An 18,644-nucleotide genomic window follows, 5' to 3' on the forward strand; every position below is an offset into this window, starting at 1 on the left:
TGGTTGTTGGCAGAGGGCCCTGGGAACTTGCCACAGATCTGTCTGAGCATTCTCACAACATGGCAGCTCCAAAGGAGACCAAATTTGAAGCCAGCGTAGGGGATAAAGTCCTCACCTTGAGCACACCAGTATCCCTATGGGCTCTGGTTCTAATCCAGGCAGCTCCACTTCCCATCCAACTCCCTGCCTGTGGCCCTGGGACTGCAGTGGAGGACGGCCCAAAGCTTTGAGACCCTGCACCCATGCAGGAGACCCGGAGGAAGCTCCTGGCTCCTGGCTTCGGATTGGCTCAGCTCCAGCCGTTGCGGTCGCTTGGGGAGTGATCCATCACATGGAAGATCTTTCTCTCTGCATATCTGCCTTTCCAATAAAAATAAATAAATCTTAAATATATATATATATACACACATATATTATACTTAAAAAAAAAAGAATTTGCCTCTTCCAAACCTGCCTACAAAGGATACTTAGTAATAATAATAATAATAATAATAATAATAATGTCAGTTTAGATCAGAAAACAATTATACCGTGATGTGATAATACAACCTGTGGCACTAGAGTTTGAGCCAAGCAGAAAACAGAAATCCAAAGAACAGCTGCACTGAAGACAGAGCACAGAGACCACCAAGTACCATCATGAGGCTCTTAGGACAGTAACTCAACTGAATCAAGATATCAGAAACATGCTACAGCAGCCCTTGTCACCAGATTCTGTGAGGCTGAAGTCCTAATGTCTTAGGGTAAGTTTTATATGTAATGAATTATGTTCTCTCCTACGCATCTAGGAGGCACCAGCAATGTACCATCAATGGGAGAATTTAGAAAACAGTCATTCTGATGACGGTCCACAGGGCCAAACTTTCCCACCAGTGGAAAAACACTGAAAAATGAGTTTAAAAGTGAGTTCACGAACATCAACAATGGAAGATTCCAAACAACACTTCCTAAAGAAAGAACTGCATGGCTATAAAGAGAGGAAGAGAAGGGCAGAGATAGTGATCCAAAAGGTTTACATGGCCACACGCATGCCGCTCAAGGCAGCCAAGAAGGAAGCAAGCCATTGCCACTATCAGAGCAGTTAAGCGAAGCAAGCAGCAGGCAGCCAAGGAAAGGCACGAGCATCAAGCTGGTGGCTCCTCCATCCCGGTGATAACCAACTCCTTCCGTCCCTCCGTTTAAGGCAGGATTTACAGGTTCATTGTGAGCCCAAGATTACATGCCTAACCTAACCAGAACCACGCTATGGGCCTCCCCAGTTCACAACAGGGAAGAGATAGCTCCACCCCAAATCCCAAGTGTGCTTACTCCACAAAGAAGAGGCTTATTCAGTCAACATGACAGAATACACAAGAGGCTGAGGACCTCTATGATGGCAACAAGGCAGCTCATGAAGCTGTGTTCAATAAATAAACGGACCCCTTAACAGCCAACCTGTGTTCAGCAAGACTGCTATTCATTATTCATCCTCTGAAAGATGAGAACAAGTAAACTCAGACACCACACCTTGAAGAGTCACGGTACAGTGGCGTGCCACAGCTTGAGGAAGCATTACAAGAGATGGGAGCCACACGCGCTCATCATCCCGCCACCTGGGTGTTTCCTGCAGCACTGATCTCTGAGAATACTTTGCCCATGCTTACAATCAGCATTCATTCATTCATTCACTCATTCTTTTTTTTTTTTTTTTTTAATCGGGAGGGCAGATTTGCAGAGAGAAGGAGAGACAAAGATCTTCTGTCCACTGGTTCACTCCCCAAGTGGCCACAACACCAAAGCCAAAACTTGGAGCCTGGAGCTTCTGGACTCCCATTTGGGTGCAGGCTCCCAACGCTTTGGGCCTTCTCCTGTTGTCCTCCCAGGCCATAAGCAGGGAGCTGGATGGAAAGTGGAACAGCCAAGGCACGAACCAGTGCCCGTATAGAATGCCAGTAGTAAGGTTGAACATTAGCCGGTTGCGCTATTGTGCACATTCATTCATTCGTAAGTGTGCTTCTGGCTCCATGTGCTGCATGCATGTGCTTATCTGTGAGTATGCAGAAATGTTGTGTGATTTCATGATTACTTTTTCCATTTAATTTTTATTTTTTTAAAGCACTTCCTTTGTGCTAATGTCTTTTTTTTTTTTTAAGATTTATTTATTTTTATTGCAAAGACAGATATACAGAGAGGACAAGAGACAGAGAGGAAGATCTTCCATCTGATGACTCACTCCCCAAGTGACCGCAACGGCCGGTGCTGAGCCGATCCAAAGCCAGGAGCCAGGAACTTCCTCCAGGTTTACCACGCAGGTGCAGAGTCCCAAGACTTTGGGCCGTAGTTGACTGCTTTCCCAGGCCATAAGCAGGGAGCTGGATGGGAAGTGGAGCTGCCAGGACTAGAACCAGCACCCATATGGGATCCTGGTGCATTCAGGAAGAGGACCTTAGCCACTAGCCCATGGCACCAGGCCCTACTTTTACCATTTTAGATTTAAGTCCTGGAAGATGGAAACAATGTCTTAATTTTTACTTTTTTACTTTTTTACTCCCAGAATCTAATCACAAGCCTCAGGAGGTTGCTATAATAAGCTCTGTTTACTGCTGATACTAACTAGCTTTCAAGAGAAATTTATGGAAAGCCATGCATTTACATTGAGTATTCAGAAGGGTCCCAAGTAATTTTAAGATCTAAATGTGTATATTCAATACTAGTATGTTCACAGAGCACCAAAGCATCATTCAAAACCCACTTGCTTGTCTGTATAACCGAAATGAAACAGGGGTTGTCAGAACCCCTGACAGAATTGCTAAAAGCCACACCCATCTCTTGCAAGTTCATGTTGGGAAAAATCCCAGCCTGCCATCAGCAAGTACTAGAAACACCTCTAGTGCACACCATCAGCTGCTATCTGGGTCTTAAGCATAACTTCCCACCACATTGGAGGATCTGGATTTTGTTTTTAAACCAAAGCAACACAACATTAGAAAACTGTCTTGCTGTTGTCAAGACACTGACAATGTGGGAATCTTTTTTTTTTTCCAGGCCAAACACACTGTGTTAGGATTAACGGGTACATCACGTTCTGGGGTCCCCTTCTTATGTCTTCATGAAGGTCACACTTCTAAAGAGAGGTCAAACAGTTCACTACCAGCAATCTGGTACAAGGCTTTCTGGAAGGGACTAGAAAACTAACAGCCAACCCAAACTGGAGGCAAGGAGTGTCCTGGAGGCAGAGCCGCTGGCCTTAGCAAGTGCTCAGCTCACAGAGGATCACCCAAGCACAGGACCACACGGATCAGCCTTCACTACACAATCAAATCCCATCAGTAAAATGCAAAATTAACAATCTTCATTCTACCATTCCTGAGTATACCAGAACTACAAGGAGCTAGCTGGAGGGTCAGTGACCCCTAAAACCAGACAGAAGTGTGGGAGACTTGACAACCTGAAAGAAGACATCATGATTATCTAAAAGCTAATACCTTGCATCTTCAACCAGGACTTAAGAAGCCATCAAGAAAGTGCCTGGGCTCAGCCCTGGCCATGAGAAAAAGCTGCATCTGCTATTCCATTGGCTCAAGAAGGGAAACAACAGAAGCTATACAATTTGCTTTGCTGAATTTTGGGCACCAAATTAACTGCATGATATAACTGACAGCAACCAGGAGATGAGATGAACTACTAAAATGACTTAGAATAACTCACCCAGAAAGTCCTTTTTATACAGAATAGTCAGTCCTCCATTAGTGCAGAAAAATGCAGGAGCAGAAGGACAGTGACATATCCATGTCCCACCACAAGCCAGGAACAGAGACCACTCAATGCCAAAGAGCCTCAATGTCCAGGACGTTTCATGCCATACTGACGTCAAGGATTAAACATACACACAATTTAATCTGTGAGTCTCACACTGCATGGGAACCTGTCCATCACAGAGGCCAATAACACAACTATCGACCTCGTTTCCGATGGCTGCCCCGGGCTTAATATACACATGTATCATCTCCTCCAGAGCAAATTAATTTTGAAGGACACAGCTGCACTCACTATCAGGATTATAGCCTGGGAAAGAGAGACTCTTAAGGTTTCTGCAAAAAGCAACAATTCATCTAAACACAGTAACTTTTATAGCAAGTTATTATGAGCTCCTAATTTCAGTAATGCTGCTAGAAGAACAAAATACTATTCTAGCATTTGTTAATTTTAGGCCATTTAATCCAAATGAAAACCAAATCACAAGATCCAGTTAGTTTAGGAACTGCATACAGTCTCCCTTAAATGGTATGAGTTAAACCCACTTTCCCATAGTTTGCCCTAGCAAAGATAGACTCACAGCCTTTTGTGGACATGAAAGTTATTCAGAACTATCTGAACTTAGTGGAAGATTAGCCACTCAAAAGTTTATTTTGGGTTTCTTAATTGGTTTGTTCCATTGCTTTGAAGGAAAAAAAAAAAAAAGCTCTGTCTAAAAAAGGGGAAATAAAAACTCAACCTCCAAACACACTGGTACTCCAGTGTCTGGTCTGGGCTGACATGGCTGTGGCATCTTGGCAGCCACTGACACAAAAACCCCAGCAAACAGGTCTCTAAATGTTCCTCAGGTCTAGTGAGAGAATAAACTCAACACTATGGAAACCAAAAGCAACTAGAATTAAGTTCTAATTGCTACTCTCCAACCAAGTTTGTACAATTATCAACAGCAATTTTCCTTAACAGAGATTAAAACATCTCACCAGAAAAATAACATCTTTAAGTGTTTTGGGGAGTTTCTGTGACTTCTTTATTTCACTTGAAAGAACTACAGTGAGAGAGGGGGGAGAGGGATCTTCCACTTGCTGGCACACTCCCCAACTGGCCACCACCACCAGAGCTGGGCCAAGTATAAAGCCAGGAGCCAGAAGCTTCTCTTGGGTTTCCTATGTGGGAGCAAGACACTTAAGCTTTAAGCCAGCTCTCACTGCTGTCTCAGGTCACTAGCAGGGAACATGAATCAGAGGTGGAACAGCTGGGACTTCAGTCAGTACTTATATGGGAGGCTGACACCACAGGTGGAAGATTATCCCACATTACCACACCAGTGCCAGAAGACAACATTTTGTAATATAATGAAAAAGATTCTTCTTTACTAACAAGAAGATACAGTTGAAAATACATGTGAAATTTGTTCTGTGTGACAGCACTTTAACCCAGCAACTGAAGTAAAAAAATCAAACATTAAAATGAAGCAAGTTAGGGAGCTGGTATTGTGGCACAGTAACTTAAGCTGAAGCTGCACCGGCAATACCAGCTTCCATGCCAGAGCTCCGGTTTCAGTCTCCGCTGCTGCACTTGTGATCCAGCTCCCTGCCAACGTGCCTGGGAAAGCAGTGGAAGATAGGAGAGACTAGGATAGAGTTTCTGGCTTTTGGCTTCAACCTGGACCAGTCCTGGCTGTTTTGTTCATTTGGGAAGTAAACCAGTATATAGAGGAGTATCTCTGCCTCTCCCTTCTGTCACTCTGTCACCTTCTCTCACTTCAAACAGGTAAATAACAAATAAACAAGTCCTTAAAACTAAAAAAAAAAGTTTGCATTCCTAAGAGAAGGTGTAATAAAATTGGGAGTTTTTCTAACTGTTGGGGAAAAAAACAACAGGAAACAACACTTTGACAGACAGTGCATTTCCTGCAACCACTTTCAGGACCCCAGGGGCCACAGTGAAGAAAGCCCTGCTTATACACATGGCTCAGCTGCAGGCAGTCCCCACCCTGTCCCAGCAGAGCACAGACGGCCTGCCTGTGGCCCAGTACTGATCCCTGGTGTGGAGCTCGGGAACACAGCCTCATCTTCTAAAGGCCAACTAGAAGACAGTTCTTTCTAGGTTCTTGTCAGAGCTTTCCTTAAAAAAAAAAAAAAAGAAAAGAAATGAAAAAGAAAAAAATTATTCTGAAAGGCTGAAAAGCAGAGTGAAAGAGAGAGAGGTATCGATGGATCGTCTGAGTACTCTCCAGGCCACGCAGTTAGCTCTGGGCCAGGCACTCATCTGGATCTCCAACATGTGTGGCAAGGACTTGAACACGTGGGCCGTCTTCCATTGCCTTTTCTCACGCTATCAGCAAGGAGCTGGATCACAGGTAGAAGAGGCAGGACTTGAACAAGCATCCACATGGAGTGCCAGCATTTACCAGCTTTACCTGATACATCACAATTCTGGCCTTCAAAGCTTTATTCTTCCCTTATCATTTGTAATTCTGAGACTTGCTGATTAACTAAGTATAGATTTCTATCTGATCAGCAAATGCACAAAATTCCTATCTTATCTCCCACCTTGAGGACTCCGAGGAGGATAATAAATAAGAGGACTAGGAAATTCACTCACATTGAAATATACACAGAATCACTCTCAGTAAAGAGCCTTTACCGTTTTTCAACCCGTTTAAATCCTATGGCAAAACTTAGAACTATCCAGAATTCTACATTGCTTTGGAACACTTACTTGAACTCTTTTTCCATTTACTCTTCAAACAACCAAAAATTCTGGGTCCTCATAATTTCAAAAGGTGGAAACACTATCAAAATTTTCTACCCATTTACAAATATACCTGCTTATTGGCCAATGCCATGCTCAGCAGGCTAATCTACCACTCAGTGGTGCCAGCATCCCCATATGGGCGCTGGTTTATACTCCAGCTGTTCCACTCATGATCCAATAATCTCTTGCAGCCTGGAAAGAAAGCAGAGAATGACCCAGACCTGTGAGTCCCACACCCATGTGGGAGACCCAGAAGAGGCTCCTGGTTCCTGGCTTCAAATCAGCTCAGCTCAGCTCCAGCCATTGTAGTCACTTGGGGAGTGAACCAGTGGATGAAAGATCTACTCTGTCTCTCCTCCTCTCAATATACCTGATTTTCCAATCAAAATAAATTAAAAAAAAAAAAAAAAGTGAGGGCCCAATGCTGTGGTCTAGCAGCTAAAATCCTGACCTTGAATGCACCAGGATCCCATGTAGGTGCCGGTTCTAATCCTGGCAGCCCCGTTTCCCATCCAGCTCCCTGCTTGTGGCCTGGGAAAGCAGTAGAAGATGGCCCAAAGCCTTGGGACTCTGCACCCGTGTGGGAGACACGAAGAGGTTCTAGGCTCCTGGTTTCGGATCGGCTCAGCTCCAGCTGTTGCGGCAGCTGGGAGAGTGAATTATTGAGCGGAAGATCTTCCTCTCTATCTCTCCTCCTTTCTGTATATCTGACTTTGCAATAAAAATAAATAAATCTTTTAAAAAAATTACTTTATTCAAAAAAAAGTGAACCAGTGGATGGAAGACCCTCCGTAAATCTGCCTTTCGATTAAATAAAGCTTTTGTATATATAAATATATTTATAATACATAACACATACACACACGCACTTATATATACATATAGAATGAATTCCACGGAAAGTAAATGACTGCCAACAGTTCACAGCATCAGATCCTCTTTCTCATCCATAGGGGGTATAGCTAGAACAGAGGTCATCACTCTGTATCATGGTTCTCTGTTAAGAGAAAAACTGAGGTGGTTAGTCAGGCATGTGGAACTTCACCTCTGTTCCAGAGTCGAATGGTCTCAGCAAACACCTGATTCTCAGTGAACTGTCAACCTATGATAGGGTAAGGAGACCACCAGAGGGTGTCTAACAGGATGAAAGTCAAATCACTTACCTTGTGCAAAGGCAGCACAAGGAAGGCTCCTCCTCCACTCGCTTCTATGATTATGGCAACAAATCTGGGATTGACAGCACAAAAAGAACTATCCCAGGTCACTCGAGAAACCCGGATGTCATCGTAACACTGGTCATTTTTCACCGCTTGTCCAAACACATGCCGAAACTTGCTCTGTCGTACTACTCGCCTCATTGTGTCTGTAGAAGGAAAGCAAAAAACACATTAGTTATACAACAAACTGAAAGGCTCCAAGCAGGGAAAACAGAATGGCCTGGCCTTCTGTCTACGCTCCTAAAATGTGGCCAAATTGCGAGTCCAAATTTCCATCAGCAGCACGTACCAAGAGAAAAATGCAAAGTGCGTCAAGGAAAGCAGCACAGAGAAAGGTTCCCAATTCAAGAGCCAGGGGCAGCTCATCAAGTTTAACTTTCAGGGAAACACGAAGGCGACGAATGAAGGAGAGAACCGGCCTTTCAAGGTTGAACAGGAATTGACAGGAACTGACAGACAATCCACTCCAACCTTGCCCCATGGCAGAAGAGACCACAGCAGCTAGAAAGTCTCCTGGTAGACGTGAAACCCACAAACTAGTTCTAATTTTGTGGCTTTTTTCTCAGCTTGTCAAGGTAATTTTTCAGTTTTTCCACATTTTTCCCACACATTGGCACTCAGCTGAGAACTGTGCCCACTCACCACAGTGCTTCCCTAAGTCCAGCTATGCACAGTAAGGAAGAATTCAAATCACCGGCAGTCAACCAGCCTTCTCCCCAGAGCCTTCCAACCTCTAAAATGGGCTTAACAAGTGGAGCAGCTCAGTGACCAGACTGCCCAGTGCTGAATGACACAGTGCTAAGAAACAGAAAAAGTCCATTGAAAGCAGCTGAGTGAGTCGACAGCCACATCTTGGAAAAGAGGAGCAAGTACCTAAATGCGAAGCAATGTAATCTAAGACAAGTGAGGTTTAGGATGACAGTAAGCACGGCAGCAGCACACTGGACAAAGCAGGAAGGAATCAGGCACTGACCTAGGAAGCTGTGACACTGAGCCGGTGTGAGTAACAGTTGGACAGAAGAACGGAAAAGTTCAGGAACTCCACTGGAGGGGAAATGAAACCATGATGAGGTTTCACCCTGGAGTTGATCATTCACCCACAGGTACTCCCTGAGTAAACCAGGGAATCTAGGGAGACGGGGTGTGGCACAGAGCTAGGTTCCTGAGCTTCCTCCTGGCTCATATCAGACTTCAAATTCCACTGGGCTGTCCCAGACAAGGGAATTGAAAGCTCTGTGCTTTAGTATCACCACCATCTGATTTCTGTTTCTTAGACTGCACCCAATGTAACTCAACTACCTGCTACTGCAGGTCTTTCTGTTCCTGTCAGTTAGGATAGAAGAAGCCTGCATATAACCCAAGAGGGAATGTGACACGGCCAAGCTTTCAAAATACAAATTAAAAATAAGTTCACCATGTACAGGAGGGCTACCTACTACCTGTTCACTTGTGCCAGATGGGACACGTGGTGAGCCATTGCTAATTTCTTTCCTCCGATTCCCTAAGTCATGGCCCTGGGCCCACTGCTCCTCCTCCTAGCACTCTCGCAAGGCATGTGCAAAAGTGGCCCCTCTCCAAGGACAGGGCATCTGGCTGAGCTCAGGCAACAGACTCTTGGCAGGCCACTGGATGTCTGTGCTCCTCAGCCCAGCTGCTGTCAGACCTCTTCAGCTGACAAGCTGGTCCATGCGATTGAGCATTTGCCGCAGGAGATGGCAAATGATCCACTTACACTTTGTCATGACCCTTCTCTTGTAAAACGGCATGCACCTGCTCAAGCACGACCTAGATAAGTCAGCTCCACGAGGTAGTGGAAACAAACAAAAGCACATCCAAAAAGCCAAGGAACAGCCAGTCGCTCTCGGGGATCACTTCCCTTAACAAGCACAAGGTGGAATCCAGAAGCTGGAATCCACCTGCATCCTCCTGCAAGTGTGTCAAGAATAAGCTAAGATGGAGAAAAATGGAAAACTCTTGTCGAAGAGTTCAGACTTCTCATATTAAAAAAATTCTGACAAGTTCACACAATCTAATATTAGGTAAAGGACACAAAACTATAGCTCACAAAACACATAAAAATAAATGGCATTCACAGCCACTCCTTGCTGAAGTCGGAATAAAATGACAGTGAAGGAATAAAAGCATAAACACCAAAGCATCCCAAATGAGCCACGGGTGTGAGCAGGTACACACTGACCATCTCCATCCAGCCCCCATCCTTCCTTGCTCCCCAGACAGTAGCGCTCACCCTCACTGCCCTCCGTAAGTTCCCCCACTCAGACAGGCATCATGCAGTAATGACCACCTCAGTCTTAAAGGTGATTGGACATTTAACCCATGTCGCATACTGAAGTACCTTGGTTTGACTTCGCGTTCCAGTTCCTGATGCCAGCTTCCTGCTAAAGCAGGCCCTGGCAGGGAACTGTGAAAGCTTCCGTAGTTGGGGTCCCCTATGACTCACATAGCAGACCTAAACTGAGTCCCCTATTCTTCTTTCCTGCCAGCACTTGGGGAATGAACCAGTAAACAGCAGTGTACCTAGGCAATTGTTACACTGCTGAGAGAAAACCAGCCAATAGGCTAGTGGGCATTCCGGACCTGGTTAATATCAAATTTGTTTTAACTATACTAGTGCGTGAGCATGGTTGCCTTTTTTCTTCTTCCTGTTTTTTTTTTTTTTTAAAGATACGTGAGGGGACCCAGAGCAGCAGCCTTGCAACTAAAGACCTAGCCTTGCACGCAGCGGAATCCCATATGGATGCGGGTTCCAATCCTGGCAGTTCCACTTCCCATCCAGCTCCCTGCTTGCAGGTACGAAAGCAGTTCCGGCCACTGCAGACACTTGGGGAGTGAATCAACGAATGCAAGATCTTCTCTGTCTCTCTTCCTTACTGTATATCTGCTTTTCCAATTGAAATAAAATAAATCTTAAAAAAAAAAAAAAAGTGAGGAAGATGGTGGGTAATGGCAGGACATAGAACCCCGCCCTCCAGGCGGAGGGTTGCAGATTGCCTGGAAAAGGAGATATACTGTATGAGGATATATTGGAGTGAAAAAGCTGAGGGCATATTTGACAGTGGAGGAACAACTTCTAGGGGTTCCCAAGGACAGGGCCACTGCACACACAGGTACATAAATAAGAGAGCTGAGGCAGACAGTGGCATGCCTGGGTCAAGTCAAGGCACATACCCATGTGAGATACATGGGCTGGACCTAAACAGCATTGCCTGTCAGCCCCTGCAGCATATGATAGCTGCGGCTGGGGGCACGCCTGGCTGGGCTAAGCCACAATACCTGTCTGCAAGTGTCGGAGCAAGGAGTGGATTCTACTAAGCTGGGCTGAAGCACCCACCAGGACACGAGAAAACTGGATCTGGGGCAGATTTTACAGGGGATTGCTGCAGGATTGCAACACTCACTGGTTTACAGAGAGAGCTGCGAGTGCTGCTGACTGGCTGAGCCAGGATGGAAAATGGGACTCATCTGATAGGAACCCATTTGATACCTGCAAAACTGGGATAGGGAGGAGGCTGGACAGGGCCAGATTGCAGCACCCACCAGCACAAAGGCCAGAACTGAGGGCAAATCATGCCAAACAGGGCTGTAGCACCCACTGCATGTGTGAGAGCCAAAGCAAGGAGTGGGCTCGATAGAGGAACTTGGGAAAATTTCCTGTTAGCTGCAGCTGACCCTAGGGAGCACAAGAGCCAGGGCTAGGGACTGGCCAGGCCAGGTTGGGCCAGACCACAGCACCCACTGGCATGCACCAGAGCCAAGCAGGGTATAGATTGTGCTCAGCTGGGTTAGGCTGCAACAACTGCTGATGAGAGCCAAAACTGGTTGAGCCATGCCAGGCTGGACTGAAGCACCCACCAGCAAGCAGAAGATCCAGGGTGGGGAACAGACTTGGTAAGGGGAACTTTAGGATTTCCCTGCTAGGCTACAGTTCCCATTGGTGAGTGCGAGAGCAGAGACCATGAGTAAGCCAGGTCTGGGCAGGCCAGAATGGATTAGCACCTGCTGGCACTGAGGAAAACCAGAAAGGGTGTGGGTCAGGCTGGGCGAGGCACAGCCAGACAGGAGCATCTGCTGTCGAATGCAGAGGCTGCAGCACCCACTGGCATGCCCAAGATCTGGGACTAGAAACAGGCCTGGTAGGGGAACTTTGGGGACTCATTGCTGGGCCTTGGCTTCCACTGCTGAGTGTGAGAGCTGGGACTGGGGATGGGATGGGACAGTCTGGGCTAGGCTACGAAACCAATTGGTGTGCATTAGAACCAGAATTGGTGTGGGCCAGTTAGGCTAGGATGTAGAACTCTCTGGCAAGTGCTGGGACTGGGTGTGTCATGTCAGGCTGGACTGCACTATCACCTGGCAGGAACAAGATCCAGGACTGGGAGCAAGCTTGGTAGGGGAACTGTGGGCACTACCCTGCTGGGCTGCAGTTCCCACTGGTAAGCATGAGAGCCAAGGCTGGGGGTGGGCCAGGCTGGTCAAGGCTACAGGACCTGTTGGCACACATGTGGGCCAGGTCTGACAGGGGCAGGTCATAGCATCTATCAGTTCATGTGAGATATGAGGCTGGGGAATGGAACTGATTAGCTGTATCCACTGATATGTGTGTTGACTGGTACAGGTGATAGACTAAAATGGATCTTACACTAGCTGGTATACACAGAGTCAAGTGAGGTCACCCCAGCAAAAGTTCCTCTGCAGACTCCCCAACTAGATTGCTAGACTCAAACCCCAGGCACAAGGAAAAATACAATAAATGTGGTCCAACCTAGGCGTACACGTCAGGACTAGGCCTCATCGATGATTGATGCCTGTCCGGTGGACAGCATTCCTAGATGCACATAGGGGACATGACAGCTCATCTAGGCTAACAGAAACTGTGGAGTTCCTCATCAGAGGATGGAAAGCAGAAGTTGGACCACTCTCCTGTCCAAGCTTTGCATCACGTTCAGGTGAACCTGGTCAGCCAATAAACCCTGGAAATATTTTCTCAACCCTGGCCCCAAAAAGCCTATGACATCTCAGAACTACCAAAACCACTCAACTAACACCCTTGGAAAATGTCCCCACACCTGGATCTCTAAGGCATCATCAAATGACTGTCTGCCACCTCCGGGCGTTGATCTACCTTGACAGCAAGGGGTCTCTCCCACTCCTCCCCTACAAAGGAGAAACAAAAACGGCAACATTTGTCCCACACACCTTCCTCCATAGTCCAATCCTCTCCACTCTACATGCCCATGAATTCCTCTCAACTAAGTAAACAATATAAATATTGGGTTTTTTTCAAGAAAAATAAATAAGGAAAAATAAGCATAAAAAGTAATTTCTATACCATACGTAATGACTACTCATTTTCACCCTAAGCACATCTGGATAAAGATACAGAGATTCTTTTGCTAAAATCAGAGCAGAAGGTTAGCTTTAGAGCACGCACTGAGAAAGCTCAGCATTTTCACAATGCCATGCTGAGTCAGACATGCTGAAGTGGAGCTTGAGGGACAGTGTGACTCACTCCCATTCAAGGTCAAACCTGACCAGTGTTCAGCTGCCCACATGTGGCACAGCTGCTTTCCTGCAGAGCGTCTCCGGCCCTCCAAGCACACGAAAGAGATCGGCAATGGAGAGCAGAGGCTGCAGAGCCAGTCTCAAAGCTGTAGCTGCCCCAGCCAGTGTTCAGGAGGGCAGGCTCTGTGCAAAATCCTCTATGAGAAAGGATACAATGCATACAATGCAAAGCTCAAGGGATCACTAAATGAACAGTTAGTGATGGGGATGGTGGCAGGGATTATAATGCTACAGCACCTTGGGTGGCTGAACAAAAAACTCATCACTCCGCAAGTGACAAAACGGTTGTTATCTTTCTCTTTATTGTCATAAAATAATCTGGATTCCACCTCCAGCACTGTCACTTGCTGGCTAATACCTTAATCTCTCAGAACCTCTGTTTCTTCATGTAGAAAACAAAGACAATGACACATAAAATCATAATTTAATGCAACACCTGACCAAGAAATCACAGGTCCAGATGCCTTCACCACTGAAGTCTCTCAAACATTTGAAGAGTATCAGTTCTTGGGGACAGGACTGTGGCATAACAGGTTCAGCCTCAGCCTGCAGTGCCAGCAACCCATACGGGAAATGGTTCAAGTCTTGGCTGTTCCAGTTCCAATCCAGTTTCCCACCAATGTGCCTGGGAAATCAGAAGAAGATGCCCCAAGTCCTCGGGACCCTTCAACCACGTGAGACTCAAAAGAGGCTCTCAGACTGGCTCAGCCCTTGCTGTTGCAGCTGAGGAGTGAACCAATGGATGGAAAAAGAAATCTCACACTTATTCTGTCTCATCTTGGTAAATCTGTCTTTCAAATAAAAACAAACAAATCTTTTTTTTTTTTTTATAAGATTTTATTTTGACATTTTTAACATAGTTAATTAGGGTAAGAAGGTTCAAGGGCTACATGAAAGTGGATAATACTAGTATGTTTTCCATATTGTTACCTTCATGTTTAAAGGGGGTTATTTAAGGGAGAAGGCCCACCCAATTTCCCACCCTCCCCAGGTCCCAGATGTAGGGCATGCTCTGAGGTTCTTGCTCAAGTGGTTTTGATATTGCCACAGTCATGAATCGCTGTCAATCTTGCCACTCCAAGCACTATGAGATCTTTGAAAAATCAACTGATTGACATAGTCCATCATAGCTGAGATGGTTGGTTGACCTGTTCTGTCTTCTCTCTTTTCTTCGTTAGGTTTCTGAGTCCAGCATTTAGATTAGGAAGATCTCCAAAGAAACTTCTTGTATGTGCTAACAAGTACAGGGCCTGGCACCGTCTATCGCTCCAATCAGCTGGTGGTTGCAGTTGCTGGGTTGGTTCTGTTTTCACTCCCGACTTCCACTGGAACCAATGGGTGTTGCAGTCCAGCCTGGTTCTGCCCAGCACATACTTGGCCCTCACATAAACCAGCGGGAGCTGCAGCCTAGGTTGGAGCGACCCACAATAACCCCCACCAGGCCCACTCCCTACCCTGGTTTGCCAATAAGTGTAGCAGTAATCCAGTCTGTCCCACACCCCATTCCACCCCAGCCGCTATCTTAGTTATCTTAGTTTTATGTCCTGTGAAAGTGGTAACCCAAGAGGGATGAGCCCACTATTTCCCTCCCAGGCCTCTCCCACTCCCAGATTCCAGTTGATGCTGCGTCTAAGCCCAAACAACCCTTGCCCACTTTAATTTTGCTTGCACCAGTAGGAATAATCTGCCCAGCCCGGCTTTTCCCTGATCTGGTCCGCATGAGGCGCACAGGTGTGGTAGCTCTGCCTAGTCTGGTCTGCCCCCATCCCAGCCCATGCTCTCCTGCGGAAGTAGCTGTCCTGCAAAGGAACCCTCCCTTATTCCCCTGCCGGCTCTGCCCACTTCCTTTCTTGTTCTCAGGCTGGTAGGGCGCTGCGGTACCTTCCGGTACAGGCAACCTCACCTCGGCATTCCATAATGTGCACTAAAAACAAACAAATCTTAAAAAAAAAATACACACACACATTATTCAGGCCTGGCACTTAGCCTAGTGGCTAAAGTCCTCACCTTGTATGCACTGGAATCCCAACTGGGTGCCAGTTATCCCAGCAGCCCTGCTTCCCATGTAGCTCCCTGCCTGTGGCCTAGGAAAGCACTCAAGGACAGCCCAAAGCCTTGGGACCCTGCACCCAGATGGGAGATTCAGAAAAAGCTCCTGACTCCTAGCTTCGGATTAGCTCAGCTTCCTCCGTTGTGGCCACTGAGGGAGTGAACTAGAGGGTGGATGATCTTTCTGCTTCTCCTTCTCTCTACATATCTGCTTTTCCAGTAAAAATAAACCCTAAAAAAAAAAAGCATTTAAAAATTATTTTGGGGGCCCGACACCGTGGCCTAGCGGCTGAAGTCCTCGCCCTGAACACACCAGGATCCCATATGGGCACTGGTACTAATCCCAGTGGCTCCACTTCCCATCCAGCTCCCTACTTGTGGTCTGGGAAGGCAGCCGAGAACGGCCCAAAGCTTTGGGTCCCTGCACCCATGTGGGAGACCTGGAGGAGGTTCCTGGCTCCTGGCTTCGGATCGGTGCAGCATCAGCCGTTGCAGTCACTTGGGGTGTGAATCATCAGATGGAAGATCCTTTCTATCTCTTCTCCTCTATGTACATCTGCCTTTCCAATAAAAAATAATAATAATGAAATCTAAAATAAATAAATAAATTTCCTACACATACTGAGTGAATACCCAGTCTAAAACAACTAGTAAATATTAGGTCTACTTCTATGATTTAAGGACTTATTTTGCATCAGAAAAAGGCTTATGGAAATGACAATAAATTTTCCTCTTACAGTCAACTGCTAACCTGAGCCTGTAGCAGAGTGCAGTGGTTTGCTTCCTGCGGCACTGCTCACTCAAGTTACAGAATCGGCACCCTGTAGTATTGGGTTCTGTATACATGCTTCCAAACAGGGGACTGAAAAAAGCAACAAAAACTTGTGTCTGAACTTTGTACCCACAGACCTTTTTCTGTCATTATTCTAGAAATGATACATTGTAACTTTTCACACAGCATTTATTACTGTGTCAGATACTATAAGTAATCCAGAGGGGATTTAAAGTTTATGGGAAGGTTACATGCAAAAATTCCTCCATTTTATATTAAAGATCTGACTGAGCAAATCATGATTTTGGTAACCAGTGTTCTAAAACCAATTCCCCATAGATTATGAAAAATGAGTTAATACAGGCCATTTATTTCAAAGGTTACACAAGAAATATGCTGAGTGTTAGGAGGAAAAAAAAATATGTAGACAAGATGTTTATACTGTAATGGCACCAGGTAAGATAAAACACTCAGAACACCTGAGTAAATGTTACTTCATTTTCTCTATTTTGTCGACTTCAATCAATTTCATTAAAAAAGAAAAAAAACTGACATTTTCCTGTTTGTTAAGAAGCTATCTGTTTAAAGATTCCCGCAGATGTACTTCTATAGTTCATACGAAAGGAAACACATCCTGCTAGGAAGACATACAGGAAAACCCCTACTAGCAAAATCCTGCTCAGCCCACTGCCCAGCCCATTCCAGGGCACCAAATCATGGCTCCAGCACTCAGCAGCTGGAGACCCGAAATGCACCCCCCCCAGGGGAAGAGGACGTGATCCCCCCCAACATCCTTCTGACCTCCAAGTCGTTTCCTCCCATGATTCATCCAGGTAATAGCTAAAATGCCAGGAGTGAGGCGTACCAAGTGTAAGTGCATTTTGTTTCAATTCCCAATACCATTTAGCTTTAAGATGTTTCTATGAGAAAAAAAAAACGCAAATAATCTCTAACTGACATGTTGGAGAAGGTTCCAGAACTCACTTAAAATAAGCAGTAATGACATTCTAGAAGTCTTGCTATTTTGAGATCATAGTTCCTTTTTTGTAAGTTTGAGATAATATTTTAAAATGTTTAAAAATTAACAACATGTGTACTTGGTTTTAGGCATTATCTCTCTTAATGCCAAATATATATATATAAATAATATAAATATACCTAAGTAAATAATATAAACATATACATTTAATTAGAGATAATGTGCAAGGATGACCCATGTAGTTCCTCTCATCTCCCAACTTCCTGCTTCTGGCAGCATCTGTATAACTCCCATCAGCTCTCTCCACCCTCGGGGCTCTGAAGGGCTGCTCAAGGGGCCATCATTGCATGGACACACAGGCACCACCTGCCCCAGAGAACACTGGAGGACCATGTGACATCCCGTGGCGGCCGCAGCATCGCCCTGAAGTGCATCACAGGAGACCTGGATCAACAGCTGAATTCTGTCTCAAAGAGCAGAACACGACTCAAAGAGCCAAATTAATCCCCAGTGTCCTCAGGCCAACTGTAGAACTTTCACATAAATGAGTGAATCAGCAACTCAAAAAATTAATCCATGAATGTTTTGAAATACTTTCTGTACTGATGACCTAGTTTTCTTATCAGCAACAGGTTAAGGGAAAGAAAAAAAAAAACATGTAATACTGTTCAAACCTGCTAAGTCTGTTTTCCACTACTTAGTCACATGGAGTTTCACTTAAAATAAAATTTTAATAGTTCTTTAGCAATCTTCTTTTACCAAGAAATGAAACTACTGAACTCCTAGATATTTTTTTTTTATTAAAGTCATTTTTTTAATGAAGACCTGTGTACTGACTATGCCCCAGCTGCTCTTTCTTTTTTTTTTTTTAAGATTTATTTTATTTTTATTGCAAAGTCAGATATACAGAGAGGAGGAGAGACAGAGAGGAAGATCTTCCATCTGATGATTCACTCCCCAGGTGACTGCAACAGCCAGAGCTGCGCCTATCCAAAGCCAAGAGCCAGGAACTTCCTCCAGGTCTCCCACACGGGTGTAGAGTTCCAAGGCTTTGGGCCGTCCTCAATATAATTCTTATATATGAAATTACCTTTTGCCTGTACTTCATCAGAATAAAAAAATGAATTAAAACCCAGAAACTGGCTTTCCCAGGCCACAAGCAGGGAGCTGGATGTTCGAAAGTGGAGCTGCCAGGATTAGAACCAGCATCCATATGGGATCCTGGTGCATTCAAGGCGAGGACTTTAGCTGCTAGGCTGCTGCTCCGCACCCTGCTCTACTTTCTAATTCGGCTCCCTGCTGGTGTCTGCCTGAGAAAAGCAGCGAAAGAGGGCAAGGGTTTGGGCACCCACCACCCAAGCTCCTGGCTTTGATTTGGTTCCTGGCCGTGGCAGCCTTCTGGATAGTGAACCAGAGGATCTCTCTCCTCTCTTTCTGTAACTTCAATTTTAAAATAAGTAAATATCTTAAAAAAATAATAAAGACAAATCCTGGGCCCAGTGCAGTAACCTAACAGCTAGAGTTCTTGCATTGCATGCACTGGGATCCTATA

General features: G+C 45.4%; 1 protein-coding gene across 2 annotated transcripts in view; it reads right to left on the reverse strand.

The window, feature by feature from the left end:
- Positions 1 to 18,644, reverse strand: part of CORO1C (coronin 1C) — a 78,576-nt gene that overhangs the window by 41,777 nt on the left and 18,155 nt on the right. Inside the window, exons 1-2 of one of the 2 annotated variants that reach the window (XM_041003634.1) lie at positions 8,861 to 8,879; positions 7,656 to 7,858 (exon numbers count right to left, since the gene is read on the reverse strand). In XM_041003634.1, coding sequence (XP_040859568.1) covers positions 7,656 to 7,850 — 195 coding nt within the window. In that variant the 5' untranslated portion in view covers positions 7,851 to 7,858; positions 8,861 to 8,879. Of the gene's footprint in view, positions 1 to 7,655; positions 7,859 to 8,860; positions 8,880 to 18,644 lie in introns of those variants that run through there. The other variant, XM_041003633.1, reaches the window with a different exon arrangement.

This window comes from Ochotona curzoniae, unplaced genomic scaffold (genome assembly GCF_017591425.1).
Source record: "Ochotona curzoniae isolate NIBS_2020 unplaced genomic scaffold, NIBS_Ocur_1.0 scaffold_274, whole genome shotgun sequence".
Classification (NCBI taxonomy): Eukaryota; Metazoa; Chordata; class Mammalia; order Lagomorpha; family Ochotonidae; genus Ochotona; species Ochotona curzoniae.